The sequence below is a fragment of the Strigops habroptila genome, chromosome 8, assembly GCF_004027225.2.
Source record: "Strigops habroptila isolate Jane chromosome 8, bStrHab1.2.pri, whole genome shotgun sequence".
Lineage (NCBI taxonomy): Eukaryota > Metazoa > Chordata > Aves > Psittaciformes > Psittacidae > Strigops > Strigops habroptila.
The window spans coordinates 57,594,917-57,612,318 of record NC_044284.2 but is presented as its reverse complement, the minus strand read 5'-3'; the positions used below and the strand labels follow the sequence as shown (position 1 = coordinate 57,612,318).

Sequence of the window (17,402 nt, the reverse complement as noted above, 5' to 3'; positions counted from 1 at the left end):
GCAGGTAGACCACAAGGTCCTTGCAATGGTCCTAACCCCATCCTCTGCTGCTGTGGACTTCTGTAAGACAGCTCTGTGCTGCCATCAAAGCAGCTGGGGGGGGAACACTCCTGGAGGCACTCAGGTCATTAGTGCTCAGGGCAATTAGGGCTGGGTATTGAAGCTTTAAAGGCTCTGGGTTTCAGCAGCCACTTCCCATGTCCTCGGCAGCCTTGCTCAGACCCAGGGAAACAAGGTTTGGCTTTCTCTTCTTTTTGCTTCTTCAGTGCCCCTGAGGCAGTTTGGGGCTTACAACTCAAGGTGTTGGTGCACCCAGTGGATGAGAACAGGGATGAGGAGGAGTCCCTGGGTTTGCACCATCCTGCGCTGCCCCTGCCATGGTGGCAACACCTTCAGGCAGCTCCCAAAAGCCACTCACATGGGGCACTGGGTGACACCCCTTGTTCCTGCTTCGAAGGACACCCTGTGTCCTGGGCAGCCCCATCCTCTTCCTCACCCAGGGAGATGGCACTTGCTTGGGGTGTTCTGTGGCATGGAGCCCCCATCCTATGATCACATTGAACCCCTGGAGCAGACACTCACCCACAGCACATATAGAGGTATTTTTCCTTTCAATGCACTTTTATTGCCACTCCTTCCACAGCCCCTAGAGTGGGATTCCATCCCGATGGGAACAGGGGCTCACTACCCGGCCCGGGATGAGGAGCAGCACCGGGCACTGTGGGAGGAGTGGGATGCTCCTGCACTAGGGAGGGATATCACTGCCCCCCCTCCTCCCTTTGCTGCCTCTAAAGGGAACCAGTTTCCCCCATAAAGAATTAGTAAAGAAAACAGAAAAAAACTGTTTTAGGAAGACTTTGGATCATATAAAGATTCAAGTAGCATTAAGTGAACTAGAAAACCAAGTCCTGTACATCAGCTTATAAAACTTCTACGTACAAAAAAAGAAGGAAAAAGAAAAGAGATGACAGGTCAGTGCAATGGATGAGGTGGTGCAGTGATGCTCCTCCACCCCATAACCTGGGACCTCGCTTGGGGAGGCAAGGTCCAGGCACCACCATCCCACATCTCCATCCACCACAGAGGTGCCTCCTTGTCTGTCCGTCCATCCATCCATCAGCAGGATGCCCTGGCTCTAGAGGTTCTGCAGCCGCACGATCAGGTCATCCTCCTTGTTCTTCAGCAGGAACTTCTCACAGGCTTCAAATGTGGCACAGAAGGCAGAGGACAGCCCCGCCACGTTGGTGGTGACATAGTTGAGGTACCCCGGTGTTGCTTGGTTGTAGTAAGCCACCTGTAAGGGACAGCAGAGGGTTATAGGGGTACGTGCGAAGCGGGGAGCCTCCCGATGGGGTGCGGGCAGCAGCATCCCACCTTGCTCATCTCCTCTGACTCCGGCCATATGCAGAACCCCGAGCAGATCGTCTCCCCCCGTGTGAAGTCGGCGGTGGCGGGGTGGGTGGGCAGCGTCACCGACCGAAAGGCCACCACGTAGGGGTCCCTGGGGAGGGAAGAGCGCGGTGAGCCGGCGCAGCGCGGCTGGAGGGGAGCAGGGGCCGGGGCCCGGCACGGTTACCCCTTGCTGCAGGGCTTCCGTCGGGATGCCAGGATGACAAAGTCCTGCAGCTTGTTCTCGGAGCTGAGCGTCTGGCTCACCACGTGGTAGATCATGTCGTCGTCATCTACTTGCTGGACGAGCTCGGCGCTCCTGCGAGGCAATAGGGATCAGTCAGAGAAACAGGAAAACCAGAGAAACCTGCGAGTCTTACATGTTTACAGCCCATCATCATACCCAAAATATTTTGGGGGACCCAAAATAGGTGTTTTATGCAGCAAAGTGCTGCTGTCAGCCCAGGTGGAACTGGGATGGGGACACAGTGAAAGGACATCATGGCTCCGGGGCAACACACATAGAATCATAGAACAGTTTGGGTTGGAAAGGACCTTAAGATCATCTAGTTCCAACCCCCTGCCATGGGCAGGGACACCTCACACTAGACCATGTCACCCAAGGCTCTGTCCAACCTGGCCTTGAGCACTGCCAGGGATGGAGCATTTACCACTTCTTTGGGCAACCTGTGCCAGTGCCTCACCACCCTCACAGTAAAGAACTTCTTCCTTAGATCTAACCTGAACTTCCCCTGTTTCAGTTTAAACCCATCACCCCTTGTCTATCGCTACAGTCCCTGATGAAGAGTCCCTCTCCAGCATCCTTATAGCCCCCTTCAGATACTAGAAGCTGCTCTGAGGTCTCCACGCAGCTTCTCTTCTCGAGGCTGAACAGCCCCAACTTTCTCAGCCTGTCTTCATACGGGAGGTGCTCCAGCACATGCTCCCAGGGAAGCCCAAAGGGACATTCATCAACAAGCCTTAAACTTAGGGATGTGGTTCTTGGGAAGAGCAGGGAATCCCCGCAGCACTCACAGGTAGTGGCTGTCCCACTCGTGCCGGCGCCGCAGGTCAGAGAGCAGAGAGAAGGCTTGGCAAGCAGTGATGCGCACCGACATCTCGATGCGGAAGGAGAGGAACTTGTCCTCCTCCAGCGTGTACATCTGCACCTTGGGGAGCACAGAGCACAGGCTGGGACACGTCCACCACCGCCACGGGTTGCCCATGATTTAGGGGTGAGAAGCAGCTCGGGGGGAAGGGACAGGGTTTGGTACCTTCTCCTTTTCCCTGGCCAGTGCCCAGTTCGCTTTGGCCACGAGCATCTTCAGTGCAGAGACGTTGTTGTAGCTCAGATAAACCTGGGGCAGGGGCAGCGCGTCAGGGGCAGGAAAAGGGGGAGCAGAAAAAGGGGGAGCAGGAGGCAGTGACTCCCGCAGGGCAGCACTTACCTTGTTGCTTTGGTCCCAGGGCACAGATAGCGGCACTTCAGTCTGTTTGCAGGAGACAACGTATTTTCTGCAGGAAAGGAAGAGTTTTCCTTATGGGGGGACACAAACCACCCACAGACTATTCCTGAACCCCAGTGCTGAGCCCCTTTCTCCTCCCTCCTCCATCCCTGCATCCCATTTGCTTTTCCGGCTCACCGGTCCAGCCGAATCTTTTTCCTAGCGCTGGCTTCTCTGTACCTCCTCTCTCCATCCTGGAGGAAAAGAACATTAGGTTAATAGGAAAAGGAGGGGAAAAAACCCAAACACGTGTCTTTTTGGGAGCGGGGAAAGCATTCCGCAGGGAAGGGCTGGAAGGTGAAGCCCCTACGCTCACTGGGTGCTGTCCTGCCTGCACTGGCAGTGGTGGTTAGTGATAAACCATGAGCTATTTCGGCATTGCTATTGTGCTGTGATTAAGCAACAGGCACTGGCACATTAGGAAGAACCCTTTGCTGTGGCTGCAGAGCTGCAAACAGCCACTGAAACACAAATCACATCCCCTGGCACATGCAAATGGCCCTTCCTGGGGTAATAAAACCACCTCAAAAGCAGCCTATTCCAAAGAAAGTGCTTGGGCAGTGTTCTAAGGCAAGTGGGCTCTCCTGGCTCTGGCTGCGAGATGCTCTCCTGCCTAGGTTTAAGGCATCAAAAACACCAGGTAAGTGGGCATGGAGCAGCCAAGGGGAAGGCAATGGCATCGCTTGCTCATGCTATGATGTACCCTGAGATGTGCAGACGTTTGCTTCACTGCTGTGCTCATGTGACAGGTTTTCTTAACTATTTGGATCTGATCAGATTATTGATTAGGATGTTTTGAGAGGTAAAAGCAACCTGAGATTTGCATTCTTTCCCCTAAATGATAGAAAAGAGCTGGGACTTGCAGGCAGTATTCTGCTCAGCCCTCCATGGCTCATACATCTCCATCTCTGCACGGACAAGTGGTTTATTTTACTATTAGTTATAGTAAAATAACTAATATTTAGTTATTTTAGGGTTATAACTAGCAAATGGGCTGCTAGTTATACCGAGCAACCCATTTAATCCACTTGCTATCCAGCAATTTCCTTCCCATCATCATAAAACTCCGGTTGTTTTGCTGTGAATCCCAGGGCTAAGCAGGATTCCCGGGGCTCCCATGCCATGGTGGTGGTGGGAAGCCAGCCCTGCCCATCCTTACCCCCTGCTCGGGTGCCAGCATGGGCAGGCTGCGGGGCCGCCCCTCCTGGTCCAGCACCACGAAGGTCATGAAGGCGCTGTTGATGTGCCTGCAGCTGATGGACATCTCCTGGCCATACGCCTCGGCACAGACCCCCACCTCCATGCTGGGATGTAGAGAAGAGAAGGGGTGAGGGTGTGGAAGGCACCAGGAGGGAGGGATGGGAGCCCTCCATCACCAGCACCGACCTGTTTTTGAAGGCGTTGTTGACGATGGCTTTGAGCACCAGGCGGTCCCCGACTTGCGATGGTCCCCGAAAGTGGAACATCTCGATGGCCCGCAGCGTGGGGTGTGCATGGCACAGGCGGCTGCGGGGGGACAAGTGTTACCCACCAGCCGTGGATCCATGCTCCAGCAGCCCTGTGCACCCTCCCTGACCCAGAGATGAGGAGACCCCCAAAAACATCGCCCTTTGATTTCAACTGCCAAAACCAGCCATTAGAAGGGACAATAAGGAGACTCTGGTGGGTGTGAATCCTTCCCTGGGGTCCTCCAGCACCATGAACCCATGGAATTCCCTGTACAGCATCACCCAAGGGTGATGTGCTGGGCACCATCCCTTTGGAGTGTCCCTACAACCCGGGCTGTGTGTCCCCTCCAGGCATGCCACCCTCCACCCCAAATCCCTGTCAGGTCACCTGGCAGCGATGGTGGCCACATTCTCCATCCAGGCCATGATCTGCCCTCCGAAGGTGTTGCCTTGATGGTTGGCATGTGGAGGCAGCACGAGTTCCACGCTCTCCACACGTGTCTTCTCTGCCGGCACTGCCACGCTGCCATCCCGTGTCTCCAGCTCTGCCATGGGAGGAGAATGGGGTTCAGCATGATGGGCAGGCAGTGGGACCCTGCTACCAGCACCCCATCAGCACTTCCCTTCTCTCCCCATGGCCACCTTCCCATTGCATCAACATCCCACACCTCCTGCTTGGGGGTTTGGGATGATGGGGCCGATCCCTACCCCTCCACAGCCAGGGCATTCTTAAGCCTCTCACCACTCTCCTCCAACAGTATTTGGGCTATTTTGGGGCAGGAAGGTTGGGCTGTAGGACACGGTACCGGTTTCATGGGGGCTGCGGGTGAGGAGGTCCTTGAGGGTGTCCTTGTGGACCAGGCGCATGCGGCGGCGCTCGGCAGCGATGCTGTGCTCTATCTTCTCCTCCTCCGTCTGCGGGATCAGCGGCTTCAGCTTCACCTGCAGAAGGAACACAGGCAGGATGCAGCCCCGCTGCGGGAAGAGGCAGGGCTCCTTTGGGTGCCATACATCCAACTTTATGTGTGTCAGAGCCAGCTGTGCTCCTCCTGGGTTATATTATAGCTGCTTACGGAAGAGCCAGAGGAGAAAGGGCTCCTATAGACACACGGGGATCCCCAGGGGGATGCCCTCAAGCATGGGATAATGGATAGCCATGAAGCAATGGCACATGCCATGATGGGAAGCTGAATCCAACCCAGATCTTCCCAGAGAGGCCATTTACTCACTGTCTCAATGCAGGGACCATTCAAGCCCCCACAGCCACCGCCTGCCTCTCACCTTGGTGCCGGAGGAGCTGTGTGCCACGAAGGTGGCGTACGCCTTGCAGATGCTGTAGTGCTTCCCGCTGCACAGGTCCTCGTAGCTCACCTGGATGCCCACCTGGGAGAGGGCACAGCACCCCTGAGAGCTGGCTCTGCTCCCCAGGGACCCACATCCAACAAGATCCCACAGCCAGACCCAGGGGATCAACACACGGGATCAGAGCTGGGAACAGGCACACGGTGAGGGGGGATAGAGGCAGGGATGGGAGGGGAAGGCAGGGGCAGCACACCAACCTCCATGCTGGAGTTAAAGGCTCGGTTCACTTTAGCTTTGATGTTGACAACTTGCCCAACGCTGAAAAACAGAAAGAGGAGAGAGAACATGGGGGTTACTGGGGGATGACAGCCCATGGTCATCCAGCACACAAGCCAGTGCCAAGCAGCTCCTCTCTGAGGTAACACAGTGTTAACAGTGCTGTGGTAGAGGCTGCCCGGGATGGTGGGGACATGCCGGGATGGCCATCAGGACATGGGGACAGCCGCCTCCAAGATGTGGGAGTCCATATGGGTCCAGCACAGCAGTGAGGTGCCATCCCCAAGCAGCCACATGCAAATGGGTCCCCAGTCTGGGGTGCTGCTGGGACACCGGAGGGGTGCAGAGGTACCCAAGGCTTGCTTGGTACCCCCGCCATGAGCTCCTGCCAGAGCAAACGGCTCTTCACATGTGCTGCCCTGCTGCATAGGGGCACCTATGGGGCCTCCCCATGGGCCCTCAGCTGGTGGCAGCAGCAGCCCCAAAGCTGCAGGCACCTTGACTGCTCCCATCCCTCCTCCTCTCCAGGGCTTCCCAGTGACAGGCACCTTGGGATACCGGGAGATGGCAGGAGGCAGGATCCAGCCAGGGGCATCTTGTTTCATGTCTCTTACATGAAACATGGGCTGGCAGCAAACTGCTGCTCACAGCATCCAGGAGCTATCCCCTGCGCCCTCAGTAGGTTTCAGAGTAAACACACAGACAGCTTCAGCTCTGCAGCCTAACCTGCTCCAGACTGGTACCGACCAAACGAGCAAATGCAGCTCATTGGTGACACTGACAGCAAACAGTCTTTATCAAACGCATTATCAAATCAGGAATATTCCTTATACCCTAAAAGATACCAATGCTAGAAAACTCAGTGGAAAAATAAACCCTACAACCGCCACTGCAGGTTTGCAGTGTCGAGGGCTCAAAACCAGAGGCGAGAAAGAGCCAGTGTGTGCTTCAGCACCATAACTTCCCCCTTGTCCCCATGCATGATGTCTGGCTTGAAACAACCATCATCATCTCAGCTACTCGACATGCACATTGGCTCTGGCTGGAGCAGCGTGAGGCTGGGATGGTGCCTCCAACCATCCCTCAGCATGGACCCCGTGCCCATCAGCAGCCCTGTGGCACGCCAAGATGTTAGTGTGGTTACATGAGCAGCCTCTGTCCACCTCCCGGGCCCTGCGTGTCAGTGGGGTTACTGCTCCCGACTCACGCAGTGCCGCGTTAGGCTCTAGGGCTGCACACGTCCGTACCCGACACCGCTCCTCCCGTCCCACTGCCCAGGAGCGTTTAGATACGGCTGGCTGGTGCGAAAAGAGAGAGCAAGAAGGGGGGGAAAGGGTTAGAGGCGATGGAAGCAGTCGCATGGATGCTCCAGATGGGTTTGCAGCAATGGGCATGCGGGGCAGGCGTGTTGGCAGCCCCAGTTGTACGTAGCGCAGCCCCCAAAATGCTTTATCTTCTCTCTCCTTATCAAGGCAGTGCCATAAAGCCACACGAACCCCAGCTCAGAGGTATGTGAAATCCTCCTGGGAGGCTGCACTTCCACGCAGGAAGGGCTGAGGGATGGGGAGCATCAGTGAGTTTTCATGTCAGTGATGTATTGGGGTGTCCTCTGAGCCCCCAGGCACCGACAGCTCCTCCCTGCCCGTCCCTCGCAGTGGGAGCGTGGCAGAAAGCACAAACAGCAGAGTGAGGAGGAGAGCTGACAGCAAATGCTGCCCAAAGCTCCTCTGCCTTCAAAGAGCTCTGTGAGAAATCCCTGCCAGGCCTCTCACTTGGAGCATTAAGCTGGACAACAGGGAGTGGGATCTGAGCCAGGAGCAGCACAAATTCCTGACCCCTTGGAGCGGTGCCTGACTTACCCCAGAGGAGGAACAAATGCTTTGCAGGGGTTGATTTAGTGCTCGGGAGTGGGGATCGGATCTGTCCTCCCAATCCCAAAACCTGTGGGGAAAAGCTTCCCAAGCAAAGCTGCCCCAGGAGCTGAGGCACCCACTGAGCCTCCTTGGTGCAGGACATTGACCCCAGTGGTGCCACCTCCACTGGTGTCACAGGGGGTGCGCAATGTCCCCATGCCATGGCTGTGGCATGCAGCAGAGCCACAGGGTGATGGGCAGCTCAGCCAGCACCCTGATGTGAGATGGCGAAAGTGGGAGTTTAGTGTTTCCTGGGGATGACAGTGAAACCCAAGAGTTGGAATTCCTGGCACCAAACAAATCAGGTGACAGCCTGGGACCCCAATGCCAGCCCTGTGTGCCCGTGCTGGCCTCTGCCCCAGAGGGCAGATCTGCACAGTGGGGAGCTACTGGGCAGCATGGACCCTAGAGAATCATAGACTGGTTTGGGTTGGAAAGGAGCTTAAGATCATCCAGTTCCAACCCCCTGCCACAGGCAGGGACACCTTCCACTAGAGCAGGTTGCTCCAAGCCCCTGTGTCCAACCTGGCCTTGAACACTGCCAGAGATGGGGCAGCCACAGCTTCTCTGGGCACCCTGTGCCAGCGCCTCAGCACCCTCACAGGGAAGAACTTCTGCCTTGAATCTATCCTGAATCTCACCTGTTTAAGTTTTAGCCCATTAAACCCTACACTGCATGGCTTGCTCAGCCTTTGGCCAGCAGATCCCCAGGGGATGCCATAGGTGCACCAAAACGCTGCACAAAACACCCAGAGAGACCCCCGAGATGGTACCCAGGGGGTGAGCAGACAAGCATCCCCCTGCACAGGGGGAAAGAGGGGCTCTGAGAGATGAGTAAAGGTGGGTGGCAATACCTGGGCTTACTAGGGGTAGTAATGGAGGAGTATACCTTGGGCATATAAGACCTATGGCCGGTGTGAATGGTCTTGACACCAGGAGCCTGGTGGACAAGAGCAGATCCCTGGCAGGGTGCATGTCCCCTCTGCACCACAACACCCTCATGTCAGGAGAAACGTCCCCTGCAACGCAGCAGCATGCATTGGGGTGGGCACCTCTGCAGGGGCAGCACCCGGGGGTTGCCAGGACAAGCTTGGGAGGGGATTTTGGCCAGGCAAAGCTCATGTCACCAAGCAACATGCAGGGAGGTCCCATTCCCCAGCACCCGGCCCCACCGCACGCAGCCACACACATGGCTGCTGCAGAGGCACGATGTGCCAGAGTCAAGTTTTCCAGAGCTGTGTGTTGAACAAAGCCAGGGAGGAGCTGGGATGGGGGGGGAACACCGAGAAGCCAACCCAGTAGGAGCTCCCCAGGCAAGCAGACAGCAGATAAATCAGAGCAGACAGTCGGTCCACAGCCCTGCGGTGGAGCCAGAGCCTCAATCCCTGCCTGCCCTCCGAGCATCTCCTCCCCTCCCAAGCATGCTGCTCCCTGTCCCAGCTCCTGCCCCGCTCTGTTTCACATTGCACCCAGCAGACGGGGTGAAAACATCCACTTTCCCCGCACATCCAGAGTATTTACCTAATGGTATGCTCAAAATAGATATCATCCATGGAAGCTGTGACGCACGGGCAGCCAGCGTGTCTCTCGGCTGGAAAGGAAAAGCAAACTGCATCAGCAACCTGCAGCAACAACGCCAAGAGGGTCCTCAGCCCCTCACCACTGCTTCAGGGCTGGTGACATCAATGAAACCCTGCCTGACGTCCCTTTTCCTGCTCCTGCTGCATTTGCAGGGGACAAGAGGAGGGTTTGGGGCTTCTACAGTGTGGGTTTGCAGATGATTTTAGGGTTTGGAGGGTGTGTTGTAACTAGGAGGGACCTTATCCTGCTGTTTGCCGTCCCTCCATGCGTTCAGCCACTACAGGGATCCACAGGCAGCTGATAATATCTCCCCATACACAGCAAATACTTTAAAGCTGCCCTGCTGGTCCAGCTTTCCCTTGGGGCTCCAGGAACCTCAAACTGCCAAAATGCCCTGGGAACCTCATCAAACTGCCAAAATTCATCCCTTTTCCTGCCATAACCTCCCTGTGCTCAGTGACCTGCAATGTGTTTGGAAGGGTGGCTGATCTGGTGAGCTCCATCACTTCCCACCAAACAGAGGAGCTCAGCCCCATCCATCAGAGCCCTCCATCCACTGCTGGGATGCCAGGGATGTCTCTACCCTGGTCCCTGCCATGCCCTGCACACCAGGCAAGGAAAAGGGCAGCGTTTTGGAAGAAGCAGGCGTCGATGCTGATCTGTCCCCAAGCAAGTGTGTGTGCTGCAGCGCACGTCTCCTCCCCCTCTCATCCTGCTCCCGTTTGCTCTCTAATTACTCAGCAAAATGGCATGACGTGGCTCCCCACCTCCCAGGGACAGCGCTGGACCACTGGGCATGCTGCGGATGAGCACCGGGTCCCTTCCATCCCATCCCGGCAGGATGATAGCTCCGTTGGGAGCAGAGGATGGCTTACCGGAGAGGCAGGCGGCCGTGTCGATCCACTTGAGCAGCTGGCCGCTGCTGAGCTCGCCGCGGTGGTTGGTGTGGCAGGGCAGCACCAGTTGGCTCATCTGCACCTCGGTGGGGTTGCGGGGATGCGAAGGGCTCGCCATGGCCCCCGCCGCCTCCTCCCGCTCCCCTGGATCCTGGGAACACGGTGGAGAGGTGGAGCCCTGCGGGGAATGAGAGCTCTGGTTTACCCAAATGGAAGGAAAATCATTGGGAAAACAGTGACCCACACAGCCCATTGGAATCCCAGCAATGCACAGCCCCAGGCACCACCAAAACCCACCCAGCCCTCACCAAGGACATGATGCCCAAAGCCAAAAGGAATAAAAATCCCTATAAAAAGAGCTCCATGAGGGATTCCTGCAGCTTTCCAGCCCATTTCCCTGCTGTTCCCTCCTGAAAACCTTTCCCAAAGTCCATCAACTCTCTGGGAAGGAATTTTGCTCCCCCAACAGCTTCATTTTTAGGATGCCACAGCAAAGGGTGGCTTTGCGCTCCCAGGGCTTGGGCACGCAGCGATGCTCCACACCTTCCACTAACAACCCCCTTTGCCAAAGGAAACACCAAAAGCAGTTTTTCCTGTCTGGTACAAGCAGGGTGGGGAGAAGCACCCCCATTTTGGGGTTGTTTGCTGTTGGCTTTGCAGTTTGCTGGGCACAGAGCTGCTCCTGCCCAGAAGCAGGTTGGGAGGAAGAGGCTGGTATTGCGACTGTGCAGGCAAGGAAAATAGCTGATTTGATGTCAAGTGAGCCATGTTACACAAGGGGTGAACTCAGTTACCCCCGTGAGTAATGGAGGAGACATGAGGAGCTGCCTGGGCTTCGTTACAGCCCTTCCTTCCTCTTTCTGCTCCCACTGCGGCTCCCGTTTAGAGCACTTGTTGCCAGAGCCCCATTGCAGCCGTTTCTTTGCCCTTTGCTTTGCCCAGCTTCTTTTAAAGATGGATTTATGCTGAAAACGAAGCTTTCCTGACTACCCTGTGCTCGCCGCCTCTCAGAATAGCATTTTTCTCTAGCAGGTCTAACCTCTGTTTCCATAGCTACTGGTACACGACATCCCAGGAACGGCACAAACCTTGGCTTAGCAGCGATGGGGGTGAACGCAGCAAGCCAAGCCTACATCAAAGAGCCCCTCATCCTGCAGAGGGATGGACACTCGACTTCCACTGGGTCCTGAACCCCTTTGTGAACCTCCCCGGCTGCTTCCCATTGTGCTGAGGTGCCTACATGAGTACCACAGAGCTATTTCGGGAAGCAGGCAGGCTCTGGGGTACGAGCCAGCAATGCAAAGCGCTCCAAAGCTGTCTGCTGCAAAGCGAGCAGCCGCCTGGCTGGAGATCCCACCGGTGCTTTTCCCAGCACTTGCCATTTCTGAATCTTAGGGAAAAAGCCAGCATCCTGTGGGAAGAGCCCTGCTCATGCAGTAGCCAGCAAGAGGCCAGGGATGCTGATGGGGAATGTGTGGGGAGTGGATGCAACTAGAGCCAGTGTGAGCAGCTGCCGGCACAGCCTTGGTTAGTAGCCACCGGCACAACAGGGTTAGTTGCACGGCACAGAGGGGTACCTGGAAGCCATTGCAACAGAAGCTCAAGATCTCTTCAGGGATTACAATATTCTCCTTGACCATTTTTAAGAGACACCTGGAAAGGAGAAGAGTTATAGAAGGACCGGCCGAGCTGGGGATGGAGGATGCCGGTGGCTGTCTCCCAGCAGGGACAAGGCAGTGTGTGTGGTGGCTTGTCACACCCTGGCATAGAATCCTAGAACGGTTTGGGTTGAAGGGACCTTAAAGCTCATCCAGTTCCAACCCCCTGCCATGGGCAGGGCAGTGTCCCCATGCCCCATACCGATGTCCCTCCTGTGTCACCTGTTCCTCGCCAGCACCTATCAGGGGTGCTGCTAGAGCCGAAACGGAGAAGATCAGACGCAGGGCTGGTGCCTGCCATTCCTCAGGGGTCAGGTCCAGCGCTCACCAGCTGCAATGGAAAGAGTCCCAGCTATTCTGGGGTGCTGGACCAAACCCAGTACATGGTGCTATGTGCGATCCCTCCATCGCTGATGCTGTGTCGATACTTTCCATGTTGCTTCATGTGACAGAGGGCTGTGTACTGAAGCTGCCCTGGCTGGTGTGGTGACAAAACTGCAGTCACAAGACATCCAGGAGCACATTTTTGGCAGGGGCAGGACTCACGCTGCGTGCAGGTGGTACCAGGGACAGCAAATGGGAAGCGCCCATCGCTGGCAGCACCACTACCCCCTGCACCGACCCCTCTGCCTGTCAAGCCCTGGAATCCCCAAGGGCATCATGTGCCCTTGGGTGCCCACGGGCTCCCCGGCCACATGCACTGCAAATGGGTGCTGGCGGGACACATTGCAAGGGAAGGCAGCATGGGAGCTGCAGCAGAAACTAGTGGAAAAGGGTTTATATTTAGAGTTTGATTTCAAACACAACACCGATGGGCCCTTGGTGTGTCCCAGCAAAAGTCCCTCCAGCGTCTGGGTCCAGAGGCAGCAGCTTCTTCCGCAACGTGTGGGACCAACTGATTTTGGTCAAAAAAGTGGAAGCTGCAGATTTGCCTCCTGCACCATCAGCCCTTCACCAGAGCCAGCATCAGGGCATCACACGTGTTGTGGCTGGTATGAAATGAGGGTGCTCAGAGCACTGATGGATGCAAGCAGCACCAGGCTTCGATTTCCTCAGCCCCTTGGCTTCTCCAGGCTTGGTGTTGAGGCCTGGGGCTTGCTCACGGCTCACCCACCCTTGCAAGAGCCTGGTGCAAGAGTTCCTCTCCTGTTTAGCAAGACGGGTTTGCTCCCTGGGTTTGCTTTATTGCAGGCACAAGCTCATGGTGGTGCATTGGCCTCGTCACACCCCACAACCACCAACACCAGAGAGCATGCGGAAACCCAAACCTGCTCCTCTGCGATCGTGTCACCTTGTCCCATGACTTGGCTTTGGGGGAGAAAAAAAAAAAAGAGCTGTCTGCTTTGGATCCATTCCTGCTGCTATTTCTAAGGCAGCCCCAGCCCATGCTTCCCACCCTGGGAGCCCAGGGAAGGGGAGCGCCCCAGCCACACGTTGCCAACACGCTCCAGAGACCTGGAAGCATTGAGCCGGTGGGTATTTATAGAGTATTCTGTTATCAAAACTAAGCGAGCAAGTGTCTGTCCTCATTAAAATCTTCAGCCTCACTCAACTGTCACATTTTTAAAGCTGTTGACTGATGCAGCCCGCGGGTCACCATGGCAACGGGATGCGGTACCCAGGCGATGATGCTCTTACTCTGTCACCCCTCGAGTGACCCACTTCTAACCAAAAAAAAAAGTTTGCATTAGAAAAAATAAAACAACCTTCCAGCAGAATATTTCCCTTCCCTCCTGCCACGCTCACTTCCTGCGCTGATAAGGGCTTAAGGAGCCCATAGAGCAAATAGGGGGTGACAGGGAGGGGGAGATACCCCAAACAGCTCCAAAAATACTGGGGGCGAGGGACCCCATGGCACCCCACTGCTCTCCTATACCCTGGCAGGGGGGTGTCCTGCAGCACCAAAGCACCCACAAGCTCTGGTCATGGTCTCTGCTGCCACATTGGGTGCTGGCCTCTTAGGAAATTACCAGGGAACCATAAGTTTGGGGGAACCTCACTGCAAAACCCCCTTGGGTCCTGCAGTCCCCAGGACGATGCTGGGCTGGGATGCAGAGAGAGACTGTTCCATCAAATCCCTGATCCTGCTGGAAGGGGGGTGTTTACTTTAGCCACCCCCAAGCAGCGGATGGGAGGGAGGGATGAGGATGGGATCAGGATCCCAGGTGATTCACTATGGGGGGGTATGGACAGAGTGGGGCAGCCCCACACCTCAAGCAGCTCCTGCCTGCCCTCCAGAGCTCTCCCATCGCTGCTTCCCAAATCCCTCACCCCATTTTCCCTCTCCTGTCTCTGGTTTCCTACCCCAACCCCAGCCCCTCGGTGCATCCTTACCCCTCTCTGGGAATATTTAAAGTAAAAAGTGGGGGGAGGAAAGCACCAACAATGTATTTCTCATGGGGGATTATTGGTGTATAATTGAGCAATATCCATGGTAACAAGCAAATCTGCACGCCTTAAAAAATTAACCTGACCTACTTTGGGAAATTCTGCCATCTCGATGGGGCAGTGAGGGCCCTCCTTCCCCAGAGACAGGCCCACCAGTCCCACTGCCAGCAGCAGCACAGCCCCGGTGCTCCCCGGGATGCGATGGGCAGGTTTGTGCAGGGGGAGATGTCCCCTCCAGCAATGGAGATGGCCAGCACACTTCAGTTCCACCATCGCATGCCTGCCAGGATGGAGTGAGGTCCTCAGGACAAGACCCACAGCACTTGCTTGGCTTGGGGTACAGGGTGCCAGCTCCATTGTGGTGCCATTGGGATGGTGGCCCCAATGGGATGAGAAGAACCAAATCACAGGATCATGGCATGGTAAGGAAACACCGCAGCTCCCTGCGGTGGGTCTCAGCAAAACCAGCCTGGAAGAAAGGCCAGGACACCCTGCGAGGGATATTTTTGGGACCACACGTCATTCTTTCCATAGGGTTTCATAGAGTGAAGCAAGGCATGGAGCCAGGAGAGTGCAAACAGAGGGCCAAAGGCAGCAGGGGGATGCAAGGATTATTTCCCTTATGAGTGGCTGATGGTTTTACATCCACCACCCACAGAAAACCTTCATTCAGGGTGCGCATAGAGGGGACCCCTCCAGCGCCCTCTCATCCCTCTCCACTGCTCAGCTTGATGCTGAGCCCCCAGCCCCATCCATGCCCTATCCAGCCACTACTGTGGCTCCCGGAAGGCTCCTTGCAAGGCTGGTGATAATTTATCACCATGAAGGCAAAGTCCCCCCCAGGGAGTGTCCCAGGGGACAAAGGTCCCTGACACTGCTGCCTCCAGCCCAGGGGGACAGCGAAGCCGCGTGTCACCCCCTTACACTGCAAACACTGCCAGGGCCGAACTCACAGCACGAATTCACACCCAACAGCACTGCCCAGCCCAGGCACCTCTGCCCTGCTAACCACAGCCTTCCGGGCAGGAGATGTCCGCAGCACTGAGATCACCGCGGCTGGGACCGCCAAGCTGGAGACCACCATAGTGGAGATCACTGCGGTCAAGGCCACCGTGGTGGAGACCACCACGGTGAAGAGAGATCATGATGGGGCACTGGTAACCACCCCGGTGGTCTTGACTGTGATTGTCTCAACCATGGTGACCACCAAGGTGGACGCTATGGCAGTGCAGTGGTCTGCTCCCTGGTGGTCTCGACTGAGGTGGTGTTGACCATGGTGACCACCTACCCTGGTGGTCTCAACTGTGGTGGTCACCATGGTCAACACCACCTCAGTCGAGACCACCAGGGTAGAGACCACCAAGGTGGACACCATGATGGTGCAGTGGTCCCCACCCTGGTGGTCTCCACCATGGTGACCACCACAGCATCATGCTACCTACCCCATTCAGTCACCCACACTGCTCTAGCCAGCCCCGGCACATCCCACTGCCCTCCCGAGCACACCACCATTCCCAGCAGCCTTGTGCACATGCTTCCTACATATCTATCCCCTCTTTTAAGTGAAAACAGGCTGATTCAAGCCAACCTCCCCAGCACACCCAGACAGACATGGGGGGTGTGGGGGGATGTTGCCAGCTCTCTCTCGCTGTCCCCACTGCAGCCGGATGGTGCCACGTTCCCCTCATTGAGCAACCAGTGATGACCACAGTGGAGCACAGCATGGAGAGGGCATCACCCGGGTGAGCCAGGGAGGCACAAGGAGCTTCCACCCCACATCCTCCTCCCCAGCAGAGCCGCCCAGCACCGACACAAGCTGGGACAAGCCACCGTCGGGCGTGGAAGCTTCTGCAGCAGCAGGAGGCAGCAGACACTGGCTCCTGCTCCCCCAGCCCCGGGGGTGTCCCCGCATTGTCCCCAGCGCCCCCGGCCCTCACCTCAGCCAGAAGAAGCTGAGCATTTGCAGGCGGCAGCGAGGCGATGGCTGGCGTGGAGGAGAAGCGCCCAGACACCTGCGTGCGCGGCCGGCACCGGCGTCGAGGCCAAAGGCTGGCGCGGAGCCCCGGGCCGGTGGCCAGCACACACCCCTCCGCTTCCTTAAATATAGACACGCAGGGACTGCTCTTAAGGTAGCGCCTGGCAGATCCGCTCCCGCCTGGAAAATGGCCGGCGCTCCGGGAAGTTGGCTCGGGACGCTCCGGCTGCAGGAGCGATGTGCCCGGGAGCGCGGCGGGAGGCAGCGGCACGCTGCCAACTGCTCCGTGCTGCCCGGTCCTTCCAGCCCTCCCCAGCGAGCAGCCCCTGAGGTGGGGTCCTGGGTTCCCTCTCCATCCCCATGCATCACCCCTTCTTCTCCCCGCATCAGCACAGCGAGGTGCCCGGCTGCTCCCCCAGCCTGCACCATACTTACAGCATCACATCAGCACCACACTCTTTCCCTCCCCCAAGTTAAACCTGCCTGAAAACACTCGTTTTATTCCCCAGAGTTACCAATGCAGGGCTTGCTGGCCAGGAAATCCTCCACAAACTTCTCCGGAGCCGCTCCAATCTGCGCCACTCCAATCCGTGCAGCCGCTCCCTGGCCCTGCTGCCTTTGAAGTACCTTTATGAGGGCTTATAATAAACCTCTTTTCTTTTTTTATAGCAAGGGAATAAAATGCAAATCGCTGTGTCATTAATGATGCAGCCTATTGGTTATGGGGGAGATGTTGTTCTATTTGTATTTGATTTACGTGCTTTTCATTAGTGAATCTTGGTAATCGACGTGCAGGAGTTTGATCAAAGCTGAAACAGGTACAAGCAGCAGAAACATTACTGGTGGAAAGCTAGCAGTGAAGTAATTAAACTCAACAGGAAACAAGGCCTCACTTCTTTGGGTTAATAAGAATAACGAAGCACTGGAACAGAGCAAACGTTTGCAGCGGGCGCCAAGCATCAGTGAGGTGGGTGCTGCCCCTGCAATGATGGGGCCTCGGAGACCCACATTTCAGGCTGGATGTGGGAAATGCTCATCGAAAGCCCAGACCTGGGTGCAGGTGAGGTGAGA

At 56.4% G+C, this 17,402-nt stretch overlaps 1 protein-coding gene across 2 annotated transcripts; it reads right to left on the bottom strand.

Annotated features, from left to right (window-relative positions):
- Positions 1-602: 602 nt before the first annotated feature.
- Positions 603-16,600, bottom strand: ACOT11 (acyl-CoA thioesterase 11). 2 transcript variants are annotated; one of them, XM_030494030.1, is made up of 17 exons: positions 16,294-16,600; positions 11,888-11,963; positions 10,290-10,488; positions 9,355-9,424; positions 5,902-5,962; positions 5,624-5,725; positions 5,149-5,284; positions 4,731-4,887; positions 4,281-4,400; positions 4,054-4,198; positions 3,033-3,088; positions 2,838-2,904; positions 2,664-2,747; positions 2,425-2,558; positions 1,577-1,708; positions 1,375-1,501; positions 603-1,294 (listed from the first exon to the last, which is right to left on the bottom strand). In XM_030494030.1, exons 1-17 carry the CDS (start codon positions 16,314-16,316, stop codon positions 1,136-1,138), a joined length of 1,848 nt encoding a protein of 615 aa, XP_030349890.1. In that variant the 5' UTR covers positions 16,317-16,600; the 3' UTR covers positions 603-1,135. The 2 variants fall into 2 exon arrangements, with proteins under 2 accessions (XP_030349890.1, XP_030349891.1); XM_030494031.1 differs by lacking the exons at positions 11,888-11,963; positions 16,294-16,600 and adding exons at positions 7,168-7,218; positions 10,854-11,119.
- Positions 16,601-17,402: the final 802 nt, after the last annotated feature.

Bases quoted from the DNA above. Each gene is read 5' to 3' on its own strand.
- ACOT11 (XM_030494030.1), bottom strand. From the start codon at position 16,316: ATGCTCAGCTTCTTCTGGCTGAG. The intron at 11,964-16,293 runs GTGAGGGCCGGG...TCTCCTTTCCAG, and splicing joins CTCAGCTTCTTCTGGCTGAG to GTGTCTCTTAAAAATGGTCA. The intron at 10,489-11,887 runs GTACCCCTCTGT...CATTCCCCGCAG, and splicing joins TCTGTTGCAATGGCTTCCAG to GGCTCCACCTCTCCACCGTG.